Source organism: Globicephala melas, chromosome 3 (genome assembly GCF_963455315.2).
Source record: "Globicephala melas chromosome 3, mGloMel1.2, whole genome shotgun sequence".
Lineage (NCBI taxonomy): Eukaryota > Metazoa > Chordata > Mammalia > Artiodactyla > Delphinidae > Globicephala > Globicephala melas.
In genome coordinates this window covers 116,880,285-116,901,468 of record NC_083316.1, presented here as the reverse complement: position 1 = coordinate 116,901,468, position 21,184 = coordinate 116,880,285, and the positions used below count along the sequence as shown (strand labels likewise).

Here is a 21,184-nt window from a genome sequence, read left to right as displayed (position 1 = left end):
GAGAGTGAAGGTAAAGTAACCTGTCAAATAACACTGACACATGGTGACAAATCTTTGAGGAATAGAAAATGCAGCATTATCAGAGTCCCTCACCCCAGGACAGGGTCCACTGGGAAGACGTCACAACCATCCACAATTCTTAGTAGAAGAGCTCTAGGGCTAGTTAGAGAACAAGATGTTCAGAAGCTGTTTTCCTACAGTTTGTTTGCCTCTTCCTGGGTTTACAATGTGGTACAAAGGCCTTAAACAGTTGGACAGAACCATGTATACTACTTGTACCCCTCTATTTGGCTTGAAACTCTAATATGACCAGCCTTTCCCCTTCTAAAAGCTACCTCAAACTAAGGATGGTACCCTCCTGTACTAACTTTGACATTGGAAAGAGGACTTGGCCAGAATCTGTAAGATGGAAACTACAGTTCCAAGTCCTGAGATTTCTTACCTCTGGTTAGGAGAGGCCACCATTGGCTGTCCAACTCTCTTCTTCGGTCTCGTTAGTTGAGGTGATGAGATTTCCCCTTTGAGAGCAGGGACTGAAGGAAGCAGACTGGCCTATAAAAGGGCAAGTCAGCACACTGTAGCCACAATAGGTTTAAAGGGTCTTAAAAACATCAAGAATTTTATTGGTGGTGGTATTTCATTACGTTGAACACTACTTGAAATAAGTGGGTCCAGAAACCTTGATGATACAGTTTTGTTCCTTGAATGAGCTGTTATTCTCATAGGGCTTGATCTATGCCTCAGCAGGATGTTTCTTTTCTTTTCCTTTTTTTTTTTTTCAGCAGGATGTTTCTTAATGACTTGAGGGCTCACTATGGGTATGCAAGGTTTTCTTCTGCCTCCACTAAATTCCCAAAATCAATAATGGCTCTCACAACAGCAGATTTTTGATTCCATGTAAGAACAAATGGTAGGGGCCCTCAAATCCCAGCAATGTACTGGCTTCTAGTAGTCCCATACCATACATTCTCATTCACAAGACAAGAGAATCTGTTAGAACTAGGAGACCCCTTTGAGTTCATTTACATTGTTTCATTTACAGATGATGAATGTGAAGCCCAGAGATGAGAAATGATTTGCCCATGGTCATATAGCTTAAAGTGGCAGAAATGAAAACAGAATTTAGGTTTCTGACTCTTGTTTCACTCTACCCGTTCTGCCTCCCCACAAATCCCTTGTATATTCTGAAAGTAATTAAGTTCTTACCTGAGCTAGGTTTAATCCAAGGTTCAGGTTGGTAAAATAGCAGTAAAGTAATGCCAGGAAGAGGCAAGACAGAGGAAGAGATTAGCAGGCAAAATGGAGTGGGGAGTACGTTACTGGGATTCAAATAGAAAGAAAAGAAGGCAGTGGTGGTAAGAGGGCAGGAAGTAGAGTATCCTAAATAACTGCTACAAACTGCACAGCTCGTTTTTTCCTAATCCTTCTAGGGGTTTCTCATAATTGCGTCCTCTTCTTATGGGTTCTAGTTCCTGATCTGAGATAAAATTTCTCATTCTGTTGTCCTCAAGGTGTAGAAGATATTGGAAGAGCTCTTCCAATAATTCAAGTGTACTTTAAATAGTTAAGATAGAACAAAACTCACTTTTTGTCCCACTGAATAATTTACTTAATATTATCTCTCTCTAGTATATGTTTCATCAAGAGTAGTTTCATCCATTTCACTAATATTAGGTGATTTTTTTGGTTATTAGTGGTAAGTGGAAACAGCAAGATATGTAGGTGATCCCAGGGGTCCTTTGGTCCCCTCAAGGGGGTCTCTTGAGACTACTTGATGTGGTTATTAAGCATTACAAAGGCAGCAGCTTCAATACCAGTGATAATTTCCAAATCCATTCAAAACAGAAAATAAGAAATGAGCTTACAGAAGCACTCTCATATGTAAAATGATATGGAAGACAAACCAACCAGGTATGTCTAACACAGAACAAACATGGTGTGTCTCATCTAGTGGCAGCTCTAGGAGCAAGGGAGAGAAGATTAAGAACTTCTGTTGGTAGGAGAATAGAAAAGTGCTTCTGGTATGGTTCTGCCCCTAGTTATTATCTTTCTGTGCATCCTTCTTTGCCTTAATGTGTGTTTTGGCTCCTCTATCACCTCAAACATTTTCTTGTTTTCTTTTTTAGCTCGCTTTTATCTAAGACCAGGTAATTCAACCATATTAAAACATGAACAGTCAAGTTGATGACTGTTCTTTTCATTGGGCTAGTTTTTTCTTCTCTACTGCATCAGATTCTTGGCATAGCCTATAGTTTGGCCAAAGCACTCCATTCCAGTGTTCATGAGTTCAGCCTGTTGACCATATTGGCTCTTCATGGAACTAAGCCCAGAATTAGTCACATATTTATAGACATTATTCAGCTGATTCAACAATACAACAAAATTAAAGGAGTCACCCCCACCCCCTCCTATGTCCCAACCCAAATAAAACTTAAACACCTATAACCAATATAATCTTTAGATTAAAAAGTCAGGAAGCACAAAAGGAATCTGAAGGATGATTTGGGTGTCCCTAAGTTTTTTCAGTGTCATCTGACTGAAATCCTGTTGTTCTTATTGACATACTCATGATCCACAAAGAGCTAAACCTTTTAATGGCCTATCTGCTAAAGTCAGATAAGACACATTGCAGGGGCTTGAAACATTCTCACTTTTAAAATGATACAGAAGAGAACAAAAGAACAAGGAATGTTTAACACAGAATAAGTATACAACTAGTCTTAAAAGTGCTTTTTCAAGGCAGGCTAAGAATGGACTCTAAAGTGTAAAATGTGAGAAGCCTATCACAAATATGGTATTAACAACCTGGTTCAGTATGATTGTGGATTGGGTAGTACCTGCATGACCACTGAAAGGATCACACCCCACTTCTAAACACTGTTCATCTTTTTATTGAATATTCTGGTAAATATTTCACATTAATACAGGCCACATTAAGTAGAGCCACTATATGACAAGAAATTTACTCAACCTTTTCATTTTAAGTATGTAAACAATTGTACATGTATTTACCACCCTAAAAGGTTGAAACATGTAATCATCTAATTCTCTTCTGCATACAAATCGCATTCAGTATGTTTAGCCCAAAGCACTAATTTCAAAATGGCTAAACTAACCAGAGAACATAATCAGATGGATAGGAAATCACTTTGTTCATATACAATGGGCAATCAAATTTCCATTGCTAAAGCCTCAGAGAATATTTCTTAGGCACATTAAAAAAAATCCCCAGGGTTCTTCCAAGGTCAAAAGTTTCTCAAACAAGGCTAAAGAGTAAGACCTTCTAACTTAGTTGACATATTTGAGATGCATGTTTCCAATATGAGGTGCCCACGTGCCAGGCCAAATCTGAAAAGGGGGAGGAAAAATTGGAATTTCTAATTAGGAATCTTTAGACATTTACAAAATGAATATATAAATGCAATGGTAATTCACTGTTTCTGCCTAGGAAGAATACACATACATGAGATAAAATGTTAAGTAGCATCATCTTGATATTGAAAAACTTAATTCAGTTCAAGGTAGTCAGATGTCATGATTTTTGATATTCAGAACTTGCACTACCCAAAGAATTAAAAGAATGACATCATAAATCTGAAAAATAAAAGAGCATTAAGTCCATTTTACCTGCTGGGCATCAGTGCATTCAGTTGAATTTTGAATAACTTTTATCATAGGGTTCCAAGCAGGATCTGGGTTGTGAAGTCCATTAAACAGAGGGCCTCCTGGAACATCAGCAAGCTGAGGATGGGAGGGTATTATGGTGCCTCCATACATGGAAATTGGTAGACCCTAAAACAGCAGAAAGGTGTAATCATGAAGTGATTGTAAATGATGATTCCACAATACCAGCATAGATTCTTATTTCCCTTCATTCAAAGAACTCCAGAGTATCCTGTAAGTATAGCAACACTGTACAGTCTTGGGAAACCAAAAGTGGTTATTTGTGTCAGCAACATTTTTCAATGAGAACAGAAAAACAAAACAAAACAACTAAATCCAATATCAAATCATCAGGAAATTCCCAATACTTGATGGACACATATAATACCCTCAACTTTCCATATTTAGGATTTACTATTAAGCTTCTGCCAAGAAAAGGGGAATTCTACATGATTGCTTGCAGCCACAATCTGGCTTTATGGCAGCCTGGAAGCTCTCAGAGGAGACAAGAGGGCAATGGGGAGCTCACAGCCAGCTTTTCAGAGAGGAAGAGGCTTCTCTCTAAGCTGTGGCAGCCAAATGCAAAGCAGCAAAACCCAAATCTCTCAGGTTTTGGAGGGAAGACGGGGGCTTCTTCAGGATAGTTTGAGGACAAACTAATGTAAACAACATAATCCACTTTTGAAACTGGATAAAAGATCTGGCAAAGTCATAGAAACAAACTAGTTATACCAAAAGGGAGAATTATTTCAGTACAAATTCCTCCTTAACATGTGACTACATTAGCTGGCAATGTGTTAAACAAGTTACAATGATGTTTGTCAGCTCACTTTAGAAAAATCCACAAAACTGCTTACCATAGGCTGATGAAAAATGTTAGAGGGGGCTACCATTCCAGAATCATCTCTCTCCATTGGTTGATGCTGAGAGAATGTGCTTGGGTCTGATAATTGTTGATGCATTGGATGGTTCCCTATCACAGACTGTGACCAACCTGATAAGCCTTCTAGAAAGAAGAAATGAGATCAAGGTTAGATATTTATTTGGAATAAAATAAAACATTACCACTGGATTTTTTCATACTAAATTTAATCAAAAGCATTCCTTTGAGAAGCTCAGGACACATTCATGAAAATCTTTGCAAACCAAAATACAAGTTCCTGGAAAACTGGGTGGAGTACTCTGAATACCCCAAACACTCTACCTGTCCTGCAAAAGATTAAGTGCTCTCTGAAAGAAATCAAATGATTGTCCTATTCTATAATGAAAAGCTTAAGAAGGAAAGGAAGTATGCTTTGAATCTTTTACTTCTAATCAAGTCTGTATTTATTATTTTATATATATTACTATCATACATATTACATCTATTATTATGTATACTCCAAACTAACATTCCAGACTTTGAGACTGGACTGAACTCCTCAAAGGTTTAAACAACCTTACTGGTTAAGTGCAGGAACTAAGTTTAAATGGCAAAATCCCACAACTTACTCGAGATATCCCTCCAGACAGAGGACGCTGTAACTGTACCTGACACGGCATTGACGCCAAATGACCAGATTCCACTGTGTCCAACAGGAGCAACAAAACTGGTCCCCACAGGGGCTTGTGCAACAGACCCTCCTTGCCGAATCCGGGCTAGTCTCTCTGTTCCAATGGGGGGAGGTATCTTTCGATCCTGACTGGCACTGCCTCCTTTCGGTTGGCCCAATGTTGGTGGGGCAGAAGTGGCTGAAAGAGGTGAAGATGATCCCGAAGAAACAGATGGAATAGGAGAGTCACCTGGTGGCAAAATATTTCTCTATTGTTTTATTACATATAAAAACTAATTATAAGAATATGAGAAACCTTGTTGGAAAGATCTGTTCCACAACATAGGTTCTGGAAAAAAATTTTCATTTTACAAGATCATTCAAATGAAAATATACAGGGACTTCCCTGGTGGAGCAGTGGTTAAGACTCCATGCTCCCAATGCAGGGGGCCCAGGTTCGATTCCTGCTCAGGGAACTAGATCCCACATGCATGCCATACCTAAGAGTTTGCATGCCACAACTAAGGAGCCCACCTCCTGCAACTAAGACCTGGTACAACCAAATATATAAGTAAATTAAAAAAAAAAAAATAAGTTCTATAAATATTATCCTATACTACTTCTGCCTGTAGTAAGTATAAACAAATAGTCTAAAAATATAGTAAGTACAGACTAGTCTAAAGAATTTTTTCAAATTGAACTGAACAAGGCTAGAAAGGAAGAAGGTCGTATTTATTCTTATTGTAGTTCTGCTGGCTTGTGTGATCTTAGTTTCCCCACCAGGGTTTGAACGTGGGCCCAAGGCAGTGAAAGCGCAGAGTCCTAACCACTGGACCACCAGGGAATTCCCCTTACTGTAGTTCTAAAAAATCTTCTCAAAACATATATTGTCACATTTTAAATTAACTTAAATGTGGCTATGTTTGCACGGTAACTATCATATTATCTGGAAAATAGCTGCTGGTCCTCTGTAATTATTAGCTGTTTTCTTTTTTCTCTTTCTACAGCCTCTTATTTTTCCCCATAAGGAAGGAAGGTTAAATGTTAGTGAAGCATTGTAGGATTCAATTCACAGCTTTGTTTCTTAATGGGACTCTCAGGTAATATGGGTAGTTTTCCTTGTCAAAGGGCCAATACTCACTGACTTTCTCATGATGCTCATTTAAAAAAAATCAAATCCTGTTCAAATCCTTTTAGAACTTCATCTGTTCTAAATATTGAAATAAGTCAGAACAGAGGAATATTTTCACTTATAAATGGCAATCATACAGTTTCCTCAAATGTAAAAATAAATGAGGAATCATACCAAACTGACCAGATACTTAAATTCAACTTCTTTTCAGACCTAAGAAATTATTTCACAATACTGTCCCCAAAGGGTCTTATAAAACTACTTGTAGTGCCTCTTCTTTTTTTTTTTTTTTTGCTGTACACGGGCCTCTCACTGTTGTGGCCTCTCCCATTGCGGAGCACAGGCTCTGGACGTGCAGGCTCAGCAGCCATGGCTCACGGGCCCAGCCGCTCCGCGGCATGTGGGATCTTCCCGGACCGGGGCACGAACTCGTGTCCCCTGCATCGGCAGGCGGACTCTCAACCACTGCGCCACCAGGGAAGCCCAGTGCCTCTTTTCTTGATCCAAGTCTCAGTGTAATCTCAATTCTGGCTTGGAAGAATAGCCTGACCCTTCTCAAGTTTTCTATCCTATAAATGACTGATAATTTTTGACATGACTGCAATACAAACCTTGGGTATTCGCATACAATTTAGATTACTAAAGTTACAATATAGCGTTCCCTGAAACAAATGGTTTAATAACTTATTCAAGACTGTTTGGGAAGAGTTCCTCCAGGATTCCTACATGAGTTTGAGGCGCTTGTCCAAGGGTGGGGAGAAAAATGTTGTCTGTTGAAACTGGGAGTCCCAACGGGAGCTGGCCCTTGCAGGAAAACCCGAGTTCCTGGTATGCCGGAAAAACTTGTCAGAGGAGCAGAAGAGGAAGATTGGGAGCTGCCTGATGGGTCAATGGATGGTAACCCTGAAATAAAAACAGGTCCAAGACATCAAATTAGCCAAGGCTTTAAAAATGAATGTCCAAAGCTTACCTAATTCCTCTTTAAAAAAGAAGAAAGAATGCAGTTTATTTTGTGGATCACAGCAATAAGAATCCATTTATATCATACTGTATGTCCCCAAACTATTTTTTTCTTACAGTTCAGAAGAATATCACCAAGCAGGACTAAATATAGAAATGTGAGCCCAATGTTTAGGAATGGCAGTCACCTGGAGTATGTTCTAGATAAATCTCAAAGCTTTCATTGGAGGGGACATGAAATAAGAGCATGTTGTGTTACCCATCACTTAGAAATATAGCTGTTCATCTATATAACTATAGTCATTTCCTGTGCAAGATGAGTAACAAAACCTACCAATGTTTGCTTCCTAACATGGAAGGAAAGCATACTATTCAACTAAAGATAATTTCAGTATTCCATCTGATTAAAAAAAAAATCAACAGCTGCAAACTACATCAAAGTTTCTATCTAGTTTGCATGAGTCTGAATTTAGCAGTATTCTCAAATTCCATTGCTTTCTCTGGAGAACATTTTAGGGAAAGAGGTCAAGGATCTGGAAAAGGATTATAGGTACTCATTTCAGAAAAAAGTAGTTAATATCAACATAAAAAATTCAAAACTTTTCAAGCAGGTCTTATTCATCTATAAAGTATATAATTCAAAGACTTTTAGTATATTCACAGGGTTGTACAACCATCACCACAATCAATTTTAGAACATTTCTGTCTACCCTAAAAGAATCTCTGTATGCATTATCTGTCACTCTCCATCCTCCTTTACCCCATATCTGAACCTCTAAGCAACCACTAATATATTTTCTGTCTCTCTAGATTTGCCTATTCTGGAAATTTTATATAAAAAGAATTATATAATATGTGGTCTTTTGTGACTGGCTTCTTTCACTCAGCAAAATGTTTTCAGTTTACCCATGTTGTAGCACAAATGAGTACCTTATTTCTTTCATTGTATCTCATAATATAGAATATACATTATACTAAGAATAATATCTTATACAGATATACCACATTTTGTTTTTCCATTCATCAGCTGATGGACATTGGACTGTTTCCACATTTTGGCTCTTAGGAATCGTGTTGCTATGAACATTTATGTACCAGTCTTTGTGTAGACACATGTTTTCTCTTGGATATACCTAGGAACAGAATTACTGGATCATATGGTAACTCTTTTTAACTTTTTGAGGAACTGTTGAACTGTTTTTCCAAATGATGTACCATTTTAAGTTTCTACCAGCAGTGTTTGAAGGTTCCAGTTTCTCCACATGCTTTCCCGTCTTTTTAAGTATCACTATTTCTTACCTGCAAACTAGGAAAACTAAACTATATCCATGAAAGAAGAGCATCAACAAAAGAAACCACCCAGGCAGTTAAGAAATGAAGCCAAGCTTAATCAATTCTGGACCCTGGAAGGAAGGTCAAGGATTAATGCTTGCTTTTTTAAAAAATTATTTTTTAACTAGTAATAAATAATTTTGATGTTATAGATCTGAATAATTCAGGTTCCCAAACCTTGTTTGCTACCAAACTAGATGGATGATTTCCTTGACTTTCTTTTCTCCAGCCATTCATAATCTGCACATCTTCTGGGATATAGAATGTGGAGTGCAAAGAGCTCAAACACTGGAATATGAGAGATCTGAAGTCCCACTCTAGCTAAGGCACTCTAAATTCACGTATTAGTTAGTGCCAATGAAGTCAAGGATTAATTAAAAAATTAATTTTTACCACAGTCTGAGCACTGGCAATGAGCTCTTCTTTCATTCTGGGGCCTCTGAAAACCTTTTTATTAGTCTGCCAAAATGAAAAGTTAAAATAGATACCTATTTATAGAAAATAAGAAAAAAAATCCAAGAGAATATTTTGGACCACAGACTGTCTTATGCAAGCTTTATTTCTATTCAAAAGATGATGTAACAGCTATGTTTTCCTGAAAAGATAAGTAAATGGAAACATATCTGATAGAAAAGCTAAGGCTATGCCATATCCATAAACTCACAAATTTTAAACAACCTAGATCAGTTTATAATTAGCAAAAAGGAAAGATGGGCTATGGGACAGTTTTTCAACTGGAAGAAAAATGCGAAGTGGCACTAGTTCTTATTACCCCCATTCTAGGTCAGCCACAATTTCTAATTTGTTTTTCAGAATAGAGCAAAGAGATTGGACTAAAATTTGGCCCTTAGACTCTGGAAAATAGATTCTGGTTTTCCAAATATCTCCAAGCCACCACTAGCCTCTTATCTTTCTAAATCTTTCTTATACTGCCTCAGCAGCTAATTTCTAATTTCAAAGAACAAACAGCTGATTCAAAATGTTTTTTTTTTGGTTAAATATGAGCCTATACATGACTGGATCTCTTCAAATAGCTCCATCTAATATAAATAATATAGAGTTATGACATCATTTAATATTCATTCTGAGCACCCAAGACTGAAAACAAAGAATGTAGATTATGGACTGTAACCTAAACACCTTCGTAACCCAAACTTTTTAATCTCAGAAATGCAGGCAATCACTATGATTTAAAAAATGTCTGTAAATTTGGAATGCTTGAAGCATCCTATGAGTCCTTTTTTATTAATATCATCTTATACCAATTCTCAGAAAAAGGACTGACACAAGGTATAACTTCCTTGAAATAAGGTGCAGAGAGATCATAAAAGACAATATAAAGCAGCTCATATGTGAGTGACTTACCTACATTTTGGCCACTCAATCAGCAGTCATTAAGGGGTCTTTACTATTTATGACACACCTTCATTTCTTTAAAAGATCATGCAATATTATGTACAAAATAAATGCTTTATTACTTTGGAAGGTTAGATTATGTTGTTAAAGCCCCAAACTGTGAGGTTATGATAGTTATAATAACTTACCAACTGGACTAGTAGAAACTCGCTGGGAAGGTGATCTGAAGCCAGGTGCCTTGGAGTTGTCAGGGTGCACGTTTTCCAAGTGTCCAAGTACAGAGTTACCCAGGAACGCTGACTGAACAGTGAAAGAGGCATCTGCAGTAACTCGTGAGGACAGTGGACCATCTCCCCAACCCTGGTTAGCTGGCACCTGACTGCTGTCAAAAAGACTACTGAAGTGATTGAAAAGTGTGGCTGGGCCAAACGTAGGTGGCAAAGATTTATTTGCTGGGTTAATGTGCATCTGAGAACCATTCATAATGTTCATGGCTGAAGAAAGCTGCACTGCAGCTGGTGGGCCTTGAGGTGGTGTTAAAGGAACTGGATTTGTCACAAAAATAGACTGGGGATCCTGGTGTATAGTTGCATTTGGTACCACCGAGTAAAAAGAACTTCTGGGTTGCATTCGATGAGAAACTCGAGGTGCTGGTACAGCTAACTGAGGTAAATTACTGGTATCCTGATTATCAGCAGCAACCAATCTAGGTGATGCCAAAGTCAATGGAGCAGGTTCTGAATTAGATGCAAAAGGCATTGACATAGGACTTAAATCAGACACACTGGATGGCTGTGTTTCCTCCTGTGTGTTATTGGAGGGAGGAGTGGGACTACCAGATGGGTGAGTTTCTGGAGCTCCTGGGGTGTTGCTGGCAGAGCTACTGCAGCTGTTGGCAGTTGAAGAGGGGGTACACAGGTTTGCCATGGACTGGTCCTGTGTGGACACTTTCTCTTTGGGGGCTGGCATGGCAGAGAAAGACTCCGTCTTTTGTGAAGAAAGCTGTGCTTGAGGAGTACTTGCAGGCAGAAATGTGGTGGGAACTTGCCCACTAGTGATAGGTGCAGAGGAGACAGAAGGCAGGGAACTACAAGTGCTTGTCACAGAGGAAATCACTGCTGCTGGAGGACTTGTCTTAGGCACACAGGCAAACAACTGCTTTCTGACTGATGAAGGAGTCCGGGTATTAGTCACACACAGTTGCTGACTGGCAGCAACTACAGAAGAGACAGTGATAGGACAACTGGCAGTAGCTAGTCCAGCAGACTCTGAGGGTAAAACAGTCCCGTTCTGGTTAGGTAGACGGCCTGTATTATTATGCTTTGGAGAGCTATTTGTGTTGCCAGGATTCACAGGTCTCACTGGGAATGGTCCCCAAGTGTTAGGAGAAGGTGAAAATGTTCCTCCAAACTGGGCCATGGGTAAACGAGGATGCCGAATCTGTTGCATAGTTTGAGCAGCCAGCAGGGCAAAATGAGGGTGAGGATAAGCTAAGGGTAGAGAAACTGGGAAAGAAGAACGTACATTTGCTGGAACGTTCTTATTAAGTTTATTAGTGGGCTGGAACGTAGATAATGTTGTTGCCTGTGAAGTTACAAGACTTGGAGCACCCAAGGGAAATGCATTTTTACTGGAAGCTGCTGTGGTGCCTACTCCAGATGAGAAGTTTGCATGGATGGCTTTGGTGCTGGCAGGTGTTCTGATATGGTTTTTAGGAATCAAGTCTTCCAGTTCCTTAGCAGGATCTTGAATAAGTGCACTGATAAGTTGAACTGCATATCTTGTTGATTCTGTACCACCCCTGGGGAGAAAACAAACAAAAAACAGAACAAGATCAAAAATATACAAAACTAGGTAATCTTTATCATGAAACAGAATTCTTGATTGTACCATACCTAACAAAAATGTACTTCTAATAAAATTTAATTTCCTCATAGAACTAACGATATGTATATCTCACAATTACCTTATTGTGATCATTCTCTCGCCATTCTTATCTTTTTGTTTATCCACATCAATATGGGCACCAGTAACATCTTGTATTGCAGTGATGTTGCATCCTCCTCTTCCCATTATCCTGGAAACCACTGAGGCTGGAACAGACAATTTCTTTGACCTACAAAATGAAGACCACACATAAGCTTATGAAATCAAAAGGTTTATTAAAAAAGATGTCTCGGGCTTTCCTGGTGGCCCAGTGGTTGGGAATCCGCCTGCCAATGCAGGGGATATGGGTTCAATCCCTGGCCTGGGAGGATCCCACATGCCACGGAGCAACTAAGCCTGCGTGCCACAACTACTGAAGCCCACGCGCCTAGAGCCCGTGCTCGGCAGCACAAGAAGCCACCGCAGTGAGAAGCCCATGCACCACAGGGAGGAGTGGCCCCTGCTCGCCGCAACTAGAGAGAGCCCGCGCACAGCAACAAAGACCCAACGCAGCCAAAAATAAATTAATTAATTAAAAAAAAAAAAGATGTCTCAGTAAGTATGTTCATGAACATTTGTAGAATAGTATTTCTCAAACCTTAAAGAGGAAATTACTAGAAGTTTTTATTTTAGAAACTGACCTCTTATTATATTGAATTTAATTTAGTGAAGGTAAAAAACACACTGCCATTTAAAAAAATTATATTTAAGTCACTCATGATCTCAGCATTCAAATCTGCATAAACTATCACATGTTAACTAAACTGCAATGATCATATATTGATACTTTCAAAATTAAAATAATGCATACCACATTGTTAAACTCCATACTGAAAATGAATAAAGGCAGCTTATCAGTGTCAACAACTTTACTTAGCAATAAAAAATAAAGCCTCAGATTTGTACATAAAAAGCAATCCACAAGTGGAGCCTGGGACTTCCACTTGTGTGAGAAAACACCAGAGGCTGATTTTGGGATCTGACAAGATGGCCTGGGTGTCCTGCAGGATTATCACGGAAACCCAGTGTTTGCTGGCAGAACCAAATGAGAGCAACACCCATTATTTTCATGTGGTCACTGCTGACTGCCAGGATTCCCTCCTAGGGAGGGACCCTCAAACTTTGAACTATACCTTCCAGAAGAATACCCAATTGTAGACTCTAAAATACATTTCATGATCAAAATTTAATATCCTAATGTAGACAAACTGGGAAGAAAATATGTAGCTATTTTGAAAGCTAGAGCATAGACTAGGCCATGAATAATACTTAAATCAATCTGATCATCAAGTGTGCATCACTTCTGTTCTGCCAAGACTTCTTCCTTTTTTGTTTGCTTTTAATGGACACAAAGTCTTAGAAAAATTACAGAATAAAAACTCAGACATCTTAGTCCTTTGGTGATTAAGTGCACATTAGCAAACCTATGTCTTATTCTGATTCCCTGTTGTAAAGCATGAGCAGAGGCTAGAAATACCTTCTGGATTGTGTGAAACATTTAAAAGCAATGGCTCCTGTCTGCTTTTATTCATTTCCCCCATCATGGTTTAAGTATAAAGCAGTGTGAATGAAGGGAGTTGTCAAAGTTAGCTGCAGGGGTGTTGGTACTTGTATTTATTTATTTTTTTTGAGGGAGAAGGTAGTTTTAATTTTATGGGCTCTCCCCCACTCTTTATGGTGATCTAACTGCATTGGTTAAAAGCAGATATAGATTCTCTAGCGAAGTCTAACTTTATTTAAATGCTGTAGATGGACAAACTTGTCTGAATCAAAATGGGACCATTAAACAAACATCATAGCCTTCACAAATAGCATTATGACTTTGCTGTCAATTGAATCTTCCCCTTAAGAAGCCTGTGACCTTTTTGTATGGTTTGTCTGTAAACTGTATGTCTTATGTTTTAATAAAATATTTTTTGTTATTCTAAAGCCAACATTTCTTGTATCATATAAAATATGCATACAAAATTTACATACTGTTTCTAATTTTGCTTTAGCCTACTCTGGATGTAGTATGGCATTGCAACTGAATATAATAACCACATTCAAATTATTCATTAATTAACTGGATAACCATCTCACAAGAGGAGAAAAGTTAAAAAGACGAGACTAATACTACTTACCTTCGAACAACTTCTTTCCACCCTTCCTCTCTTTTTTGCCCCCTTTTAGGGCTAGTCAGATTCAGCTTTATGTTTGAAGAGCTTAATGGCAACGACACTGACTTGTACGTTGTTGATAAGGAATTAGGATTCACTTCACCTTCAAGTCTGAGAAGAGAAATATCAAGGCCAATAAATGATAAATTTTAAGATAGAAACTCAAGAGATTTGCTGAAGTATCTGAATTAAAATTTGGCACACCAGGGCTTCCCTGGTGGTGCAGTGGTTAAGAATCCACCTGCCAATGCAGGGACACGGGTTCGAGCCCTGGGCCGGGAAGATCCCACATGCCGTGGAGCAACTAAGCCTGCTCACCACAACTACTGAGCCTGCGCTCTAGAGCCCGCGAGCCACAACTACTGAGCCCACGTGTCTAGAGCCCGTGCCCTGCAACAGGAGAAGCCACTGCAATGAGAAGCCCGCGCACCGCAACGAAGAGTAGCCCCCGCTCGCCACAACTAGAGAAAGCCCGCGTGCAGCAACCAAAACCCAATGCAGCCAAAATTAAATAAATAAATTTATATAAAAAAACCCAAAAACCTTGTTAAAAAAAAAATTTGGCATATCAAATTATTAACAATTCAGAAAAATAGAAATAGGGCAAAGAGTCCATTATTTATTTTAGTATTAAAATGGATTCAGAAGCCAAAAGAACTATATATAATCAATAAAAATGACATAGTTAAAATCAAGGAACGCTAATATTTTCAGCTTCAAAGTTGAATGTTAAAAGTTCTAACAATTTCATTGCATAACTAGCACATGATAAGGAGGACACTGGTGAATTTCAGTTTTAAATGCTGAAGACAGGTAATGTGGTAGACTTCAATTGTTCAATACAACTTATGTTACTTCAAGTTCTTGTGCCAGGCATGAAAAAGGAAAGGTAGGTGCAGAGTTAACAAGTCAGAAAATTTTACCGTGTCTGAGTTTTGGAAGCAGCAGTACTTGTCTTTTCTTCTTGGGAATGGAGTAGCAGTGAGGGGTATCTCCTATCACTAGAGGAATTCACATCCATAGTGAAATTTAACTCTTGGCTTTTACCACCACTACTACTCTCACTGTTGCAATCTGTGCTGTCCAAGTTATCTGAATCACTATTCCCACCTGCACCGCCACCTCTGGGTTCTCCATTTATTTTATTCTTATCTGCCTTTTGCTGTGCTAAGGATATATGTTGTTCTGGTAATATTAAATGTGCAGTGGGAGGGGTCTCTTTTGTTTTGTTCTTCTTATTTTTCCGATTGGTGCTGGGAGTTGTCACAACATTGGCCCTTTTTTTCCCAAACACATTTGTGAATGTTGCAGATGTTGCAGAGATTCCGATTGTGGTGGTGGTGGTCGCACTAGGAGGTTCTATGGGAACTTCTTGCTCCACTGAAATTATGAAAAAGGATAAAAATCACACTGAGAGCCACAGATCTCAAAACAAATTGTGACAGAATATACCTAATAATTCATAATAATTCAGACCCTTAGGTCATATTTTCCTTTTACCAGTATTCACTAGTAAATAAATCTTTACTGTTGTGCGAATATACTATATCATATTTTGATGTCTAACTTGGTATAAAACATTAACATTCTTAAGATCTGAAATGCTAGTCTCATAAACTAAACAAAAATCACAATATAGTTTGAATTTAAGAAATTTTTCAAATAGCATTTTAGAATTAGAAGTCAAATAGAGCAAAATTATTTGCCTACTACAACCACTGCCAGACTGTACAATAAACAACTCTGAGAGTAATGGACCTCAACCCTATAGAGCTTCAAGACTGAACCTTAGTTAAAAATTTATTGAGGAAATGAACCTCTTCCCAGTTTCCAACTGGGGAAGGAGAGGGTAGAGAAGAACCTGAAGAAAAGCTGGCAAACCTCTTACTGTATCACTTTTAGGACATACATAATGTTTTTACAGGGAAACTTAAGTTACAACTGAATGTCTTCAAATTATGTGCTTGCCTTCCCCCTTCAGTTTCTCTGTGTCACTTTACAATGTAAAATATTTAGAAGTATTTACTATGGAAGTCAACTGTCTATTTCAGCTTAAAGTAACTGAATATTTAACTAGAATTAGTTTTGAGAGTTTTGAGAGCAAAGAGCACTCAAAATGAAGTTGATAAACACAGAAGAATTTTATCACTAATTCAGATGGTTCATTTCTCACCATCTTCATCATTCTCCTCTTCATCTTCATCCTCTGGTAGTTCTGAATTCTCCTTAGGTTTGTTTTCCTCATCTTCTTCCTGCTTCCTTTTCTGCTCCTCTTTTTTCTTTTTTCTCTTTTCTTTTCTTTTCTCTCTTTTAGCTGCAAGAGCCTGCTTTCTGCTCTCCTCTCTTGACTGCAAATAAAGTAGGTATCTCATTTTATCAATAAGGCAGTAATTTAAAATAAATAATGAAATGATATTTTTGTTTATGATACATGGGGTTTCCCATAGATGTCAGTCTTAACACACATTTATAAAAGCAACAAAAGAAGAAATAGATAAGCTGGACATAATCAAAATTAAAAGTTTTTGTGCTTCAAAGGGATCATCAATAAAGTGAAAAGACAACCCATAAAATGGTGAAAAATTTTTGCTTATCTGGTAAGGGCTTGTATCAAGAATTTATAAAGAACTCGTTAACTCAATAATGAAAAGACAAATAACTCAATTAAAAAATGGGCAAAGGATCTGAACAGACGTTTCTCCAAACATATACAAATGGCCAATAAACACATGAAGAGATAGATGCTCAATATCACAAGCCATCAGGGAAAAGCAAATCAAATCAAAATGATACCCACTTCACTGTCACTAGGATGCCTATAATCAACAAAAAGACAGATAAAACAAATCATGGTGAGGATATGAAGAAATCGAAGCCTTCATATACTGCTGGTAGGATCATAAAATGGTGCCGCTACCTTGGAAAACAATCTAGAAGTTTCTCAAATGGTTAAACACAGAACTGCCATATGATCTAGCAATTCCATTCCTAGATATATACCCAATGAAAACATATTCATACAAAAACTTGTACACCATGCTTGCTTCAGCACCATATATACTAAAAAAATTGAAATAACACAGAGAAGATTAGCAGGGCTCCTGCATAAGGATGAAACACAAATTCATGAAGCATTCCAAGTTAAAACAAACAAAAAACTTGTATACCTATGAAATAGAAACAACCTAAATGTCCATCAACTAATAAATGGGTAAACAAAATGTGGTATATCTATATAATGGGATATTATGCAGCAGTAAAAAAATAAATAAATGAAGTACTGATACATGCTACAACATGGATGAACCTTGAAAACACTATGAATTGCAAGAAGCCAGTCACAGAGGACCAAATACTGTCTGATTCCATTTATATGAAATGTCCAGAATAAGCAAAACCATAGATTTATGTGGCATTTGTTTGACTGAAATGCAGCTATTGCTGGAAAGGGTGTGGAGAAAAGGGAACCCTCTCGCACTGCTGGTGGAAATGTAAATTGATATAGCCACTATGGAGAACAGTATGGAGGTTCCTTAAAAAACTAAAAATAGAACTACCATACGACCCAGCAATCTCACTACGGGGCATATACCCTGAGAAAACCATAATTCAAAAAGGGTCATGTACCACAATGTTCATTGTGGCTCTATTTACAATAGTCAGGACATGGAATCAACCTAAATGCCCATTGGCAGATGAATGGATAAAGAAGATGTGGCACATATATACAATGGAATATTACTCAGTCATAAAAAGAAATGAAATTGAGTTACTTGTAGTGAGGTGGATGGACCTAGAGACTGTAATACAGAGTGAAGGAAGTCAGAAAGAGAAAAACAAATACTGTATGCTAACACATATATATGGAATCTAAAAAAAAAAAAAAAAAAAGGTTCTGAAGAACCTAGGGGCAGCACAGGAATAAAGACTTAGACATAGAGAATGGACATGAGGATGGGGGAGGGGGAAGGGTAAACTGGGACAAGTGAGAGAGTGGCATGGACATATATACACTACCAAATGTAAAACAGATAGCTAGTGGGAAGCAGACACATAGCACAGGGAGATCAGCTCGATGCTTTGTGTCCACCTAGACGGGTGGGATAGGGAGGGTGGGAGGGAGAAGCAAGAGGGAGGAGATATGGGGATATATGTATATATCACTTTGTTATACAGCAGAAACTAACACACCACTATAAAGCAATTATACTCCAATAAAGATGTTAAAAAAATAAAATAAAATGCAGCTATTATGCTTTTATAAGGTATTAACAAATTTCACTATGAAAATATCCACAGGAGGCCATTATAGAAATTACTTTCGCCTTACTTTATAGTTTTGCTTTGCTTAGTACTAGAAAATATATTTTTTTCAGACAGGGGAACATGGTAATGGTCACCTCACATCATAATGAAAACTCAAAACAAACAGAAAACACATCAAATTACTCATATTTGTGTGGAAATTATCTAAAAAAGGTTCACCATAAGAATCTGTCAATGAAGTCCAGTTGTCCTGGTAATTAAGTAAAGCATTTTCCTCAAAACTATAATTTACCATTCTGAGTCATAAGTTACTCTTTGACATTTTTACTTATCTAATCAGGCATTGGCAAACTATGGCCTGAATGTTAAGACTTTTACATTTTAAATGGTTGAAAAAATAAAAAGAAGAATATTTTGTGACATGAAAATACTACGAAATTAAAATTTTGATGTCCATAAATTAAGTTCTATTGGAACACATTCATTTAGGCATTGTCTATGGGTGCTTTCGTGCTATAACAGCAGAGTCAAGGAGTTATGACAGAGATCGTATGGGCCTACAAAGCCTAAAATATTTACTCTTCAGCATTTCATAGAAAAAGTCTGTTGGGAATTCCCTGGTGGTCCAGTGGTTAGGACTCTGCGCTCTCACTGCCAAGGGCCTGGGTTCAGTCCCTGGTCGGGGAACTAAGATCCCACAACCACGAGGCGAAACCAAAAAAATTTAAAAATTAAAATTAAAAAAATAAAGAATAAAAAAATAAAAAGTTGGGTTTCCCTGGCGGTGCAGTGGTTGAGAGTCCGCCTGCCAATGCAGGGGACGCGGGTTCGTGCCCTGGTCCGGGAAGATCCCACATGCCGCGGAGTGGCTAGGCCCGTGAGCCATGGCCACTGAGCCTGCGCGTCCAGAGCCTGTGCTCCACAACGGGAGAGGCCACAGCAGTGAGAGGCCCGCGTACCGCAAAAAAAATAAAAAAGTCTGTCAACCCCCTATGTAAATGAGAAAGGGGCTGAGCATTAAGAGAAAAAATAATTGTTAACTGAATATGCAGTTTCATCACTCGGTTGGCATAAGAGCAAAACGGCTGTTTAAGGAATTGCTGACCATATCCCTGGGTAGTTACACAAAAATAAAAATTATAGAACACAGGAGGGACCTTAGTAGTCATCAAACTTCAAACTTCATTTTAAAATGAATATTAGTTTCCCCCTTCTGATTTTAACTGTAATCAAGTTTATCATGGAGGTATTAAATTTATTTAATTTCCTAATGATAAAACTTTAAGGTTTATACCCTTCCCCCTGTTATAAGCAATTTAACAGTGAATGTCCTTTTGTATGTTCACATCTTTGAGCATTTATCAAAGTATTTACCTTAGGCTAAATTTCTAGAAGAGGAGTGACTGGAGTAGGTATGCACCCTTTTTAATTTAATGCATTTGTCAAATCATCTCCATTAATACTTATACTAATTTATACCATACATCAAAAATCATACTAGAAGGCTAATTTCTGCATACCCTAGCCATCAATATCTATTACCAAACCTTTAAATTTTAAGTTTTCCTAATCTGGTAAAAGAAATTTAAATCACTCTTTCACTGTGCATTTCTTTGTTAATTCATGAAGTTGAGCATTCTCCATGTATTTATTGAACATTTATATTTCTTCTGTGAATTGCCCATTTGTGTGATCATTTTTCATTCTGGGCAAGTTATCTTTTTCTCATTGTTTTTTTTTTTTTTTTTGATGTGACCATTTTTAAAGTCTTTATTGAATTTGTACAATATCGTTTCTGTTTTATATTTTGGTTTTTTGGCCCCGAGGCATGTGGGATTAGAGGCAAAGTCTTAACCTCTAGACCACCAGGGAAATCCCTTTCTCGTTGATTTGTAAGCAATTTTTTCTTCTGTTTTTAACTTACAAGTTTTGATTTTCTTTAAAATTAAAAATTGATGTCAAAATTTTAGCATCTCTCAAAATGATCTTTTTCCTTCCTTTTATCATCAACAAAATATCTTAATATTAAGCTATCTCCTGCATTTCTACAATAACTCTACTTGATTATGCTATTTATTCTTTTAATATAATTTCTGGGTTCATAACAACACCCTCCTTTTCCAGGTAAGCACACTAAGCCTCAGAAAAGCGACCTTTTTTTTTTTTTTAACTTTTTCAATTATACTACCACACATCCTAGGAAACTTAGATACTTACTCTTTAATTAAGGATCTAATAAACCACTTATAGCCCATATCTTATAATAAACGAAAGATTTCCAATGTTTAAAAAAATTTCTTCCCAGACTAATATTAAAACCACTTAGGCAGTAATGTTATTTGGAAAATTTGTGATCTGCTCAGAAACTAATTCCTCACTTATATGGTTAAAAGTATTTTTTATGTATAGGTCAGAATCAAAAAATTGATGGTAGTTTGATAATCTATTAATCATTTTTTAAAAAGAGATTTTGTTAAGATTATGGTCATATCAGTGGCAAATTTATTCTACTAGATTTTCAACCATTTCTAATAAAGAAAATTATTTTTCCCACTCACCTTTTCCAGATCAAGTTCCTTTAAAAGAATACTTGCATTCTTATTTGCTTCTGCAGCCTGCTGGTCTTTAGCCTTCACAATTGTCTCAACACACTGGTGACATTTTTTCAACAGTTCCTATAGTGGAAAATGGAATTATATAAATATAGGAACACATGAACAGGCCAATAAAACTTGAGCTGATAAGTATACCAAAGTTCAGGGCTTAAAGCCTCAAATTACTGAATATTCACTAAACCAAATTAAGCTATCCTTTGAGTCTAGTCTTTGATTGAAAAATCAAAATAAGGTACCATTTTC

General features: G+C 37.5%; 1 protein-coding gene and 1 non-coding gene across 5 annotated transcripts in view; one reads left to right on the top strand and one right to left on the bottom strand.

Moving 5' to 3' along the window:
- Positions 1–54: 54 nt before the first annotated feature.
- The window catches only part of ANKHD1 (ankyrin repeat and KH domain containing 1), a 116,853-nt gene continuing 95,723 nt past the window's right edge, over positions 55–21,184 (bottom strand). For 2 of the 4 annotated variants that reach the window (XM_030869403.2, XM_030869405.2), the window contains 11 exons: positions 20,885–21,001; positions 16,234–16,408; positions 14,984–15,440; positions 14,025–14,171; positions 11,942–12,091; positions 10,164–11,776; positions 7,054–7,230; positions 5,194–5,445; positions 4,521–4,669; positions 3,628–3,792; positions 2,869–3,348 (listed from right to left, as the gene is read on the bottom strand). In XM_030869403.2, the coding sequence (XP_030725263.1) occupies positions 3,289–3,348; positions 3,628–3,792; positions 4,521–4,669; positions 5,194–5,445; positions 7,054–7,230; positions 10,164–11,776; positions 11,942–12,091; positions 14,025–14,171; positions 14,984–15,440; positions 16,234–16,408; positions 20,885–21,001 (3,462 nt within the window). In that variant the 3' untranslated portion in view covers positions 2,869–3,288. Of the gene's footprint in view, positions 553–2,868; positions 3,349–3,627; positions 3,793–4,520; positions 4,670–5,193; positions 5,446–7,053; positions 7,231–10,163; positions 11,777–11,941; positions 12,092–14,024; positions 14,172–14,983; positions 15,441–16,233; positions 16,409–20,884; positions 21,002–21,184 lie in introns of those variants that run through there. The other 2 variants (XM_030869408.3, XM_030869407.2) reach the window with 2 other exon arrangements.
- Positions 17,097–17,206, top strand: LOC115860304 (U6 spliceosomal RNA). The gene has a single exon (XR_004042410.1). It is a non-coding gene; the product is annotated as a U6 spliceosomal RNA (small nuclear RNA).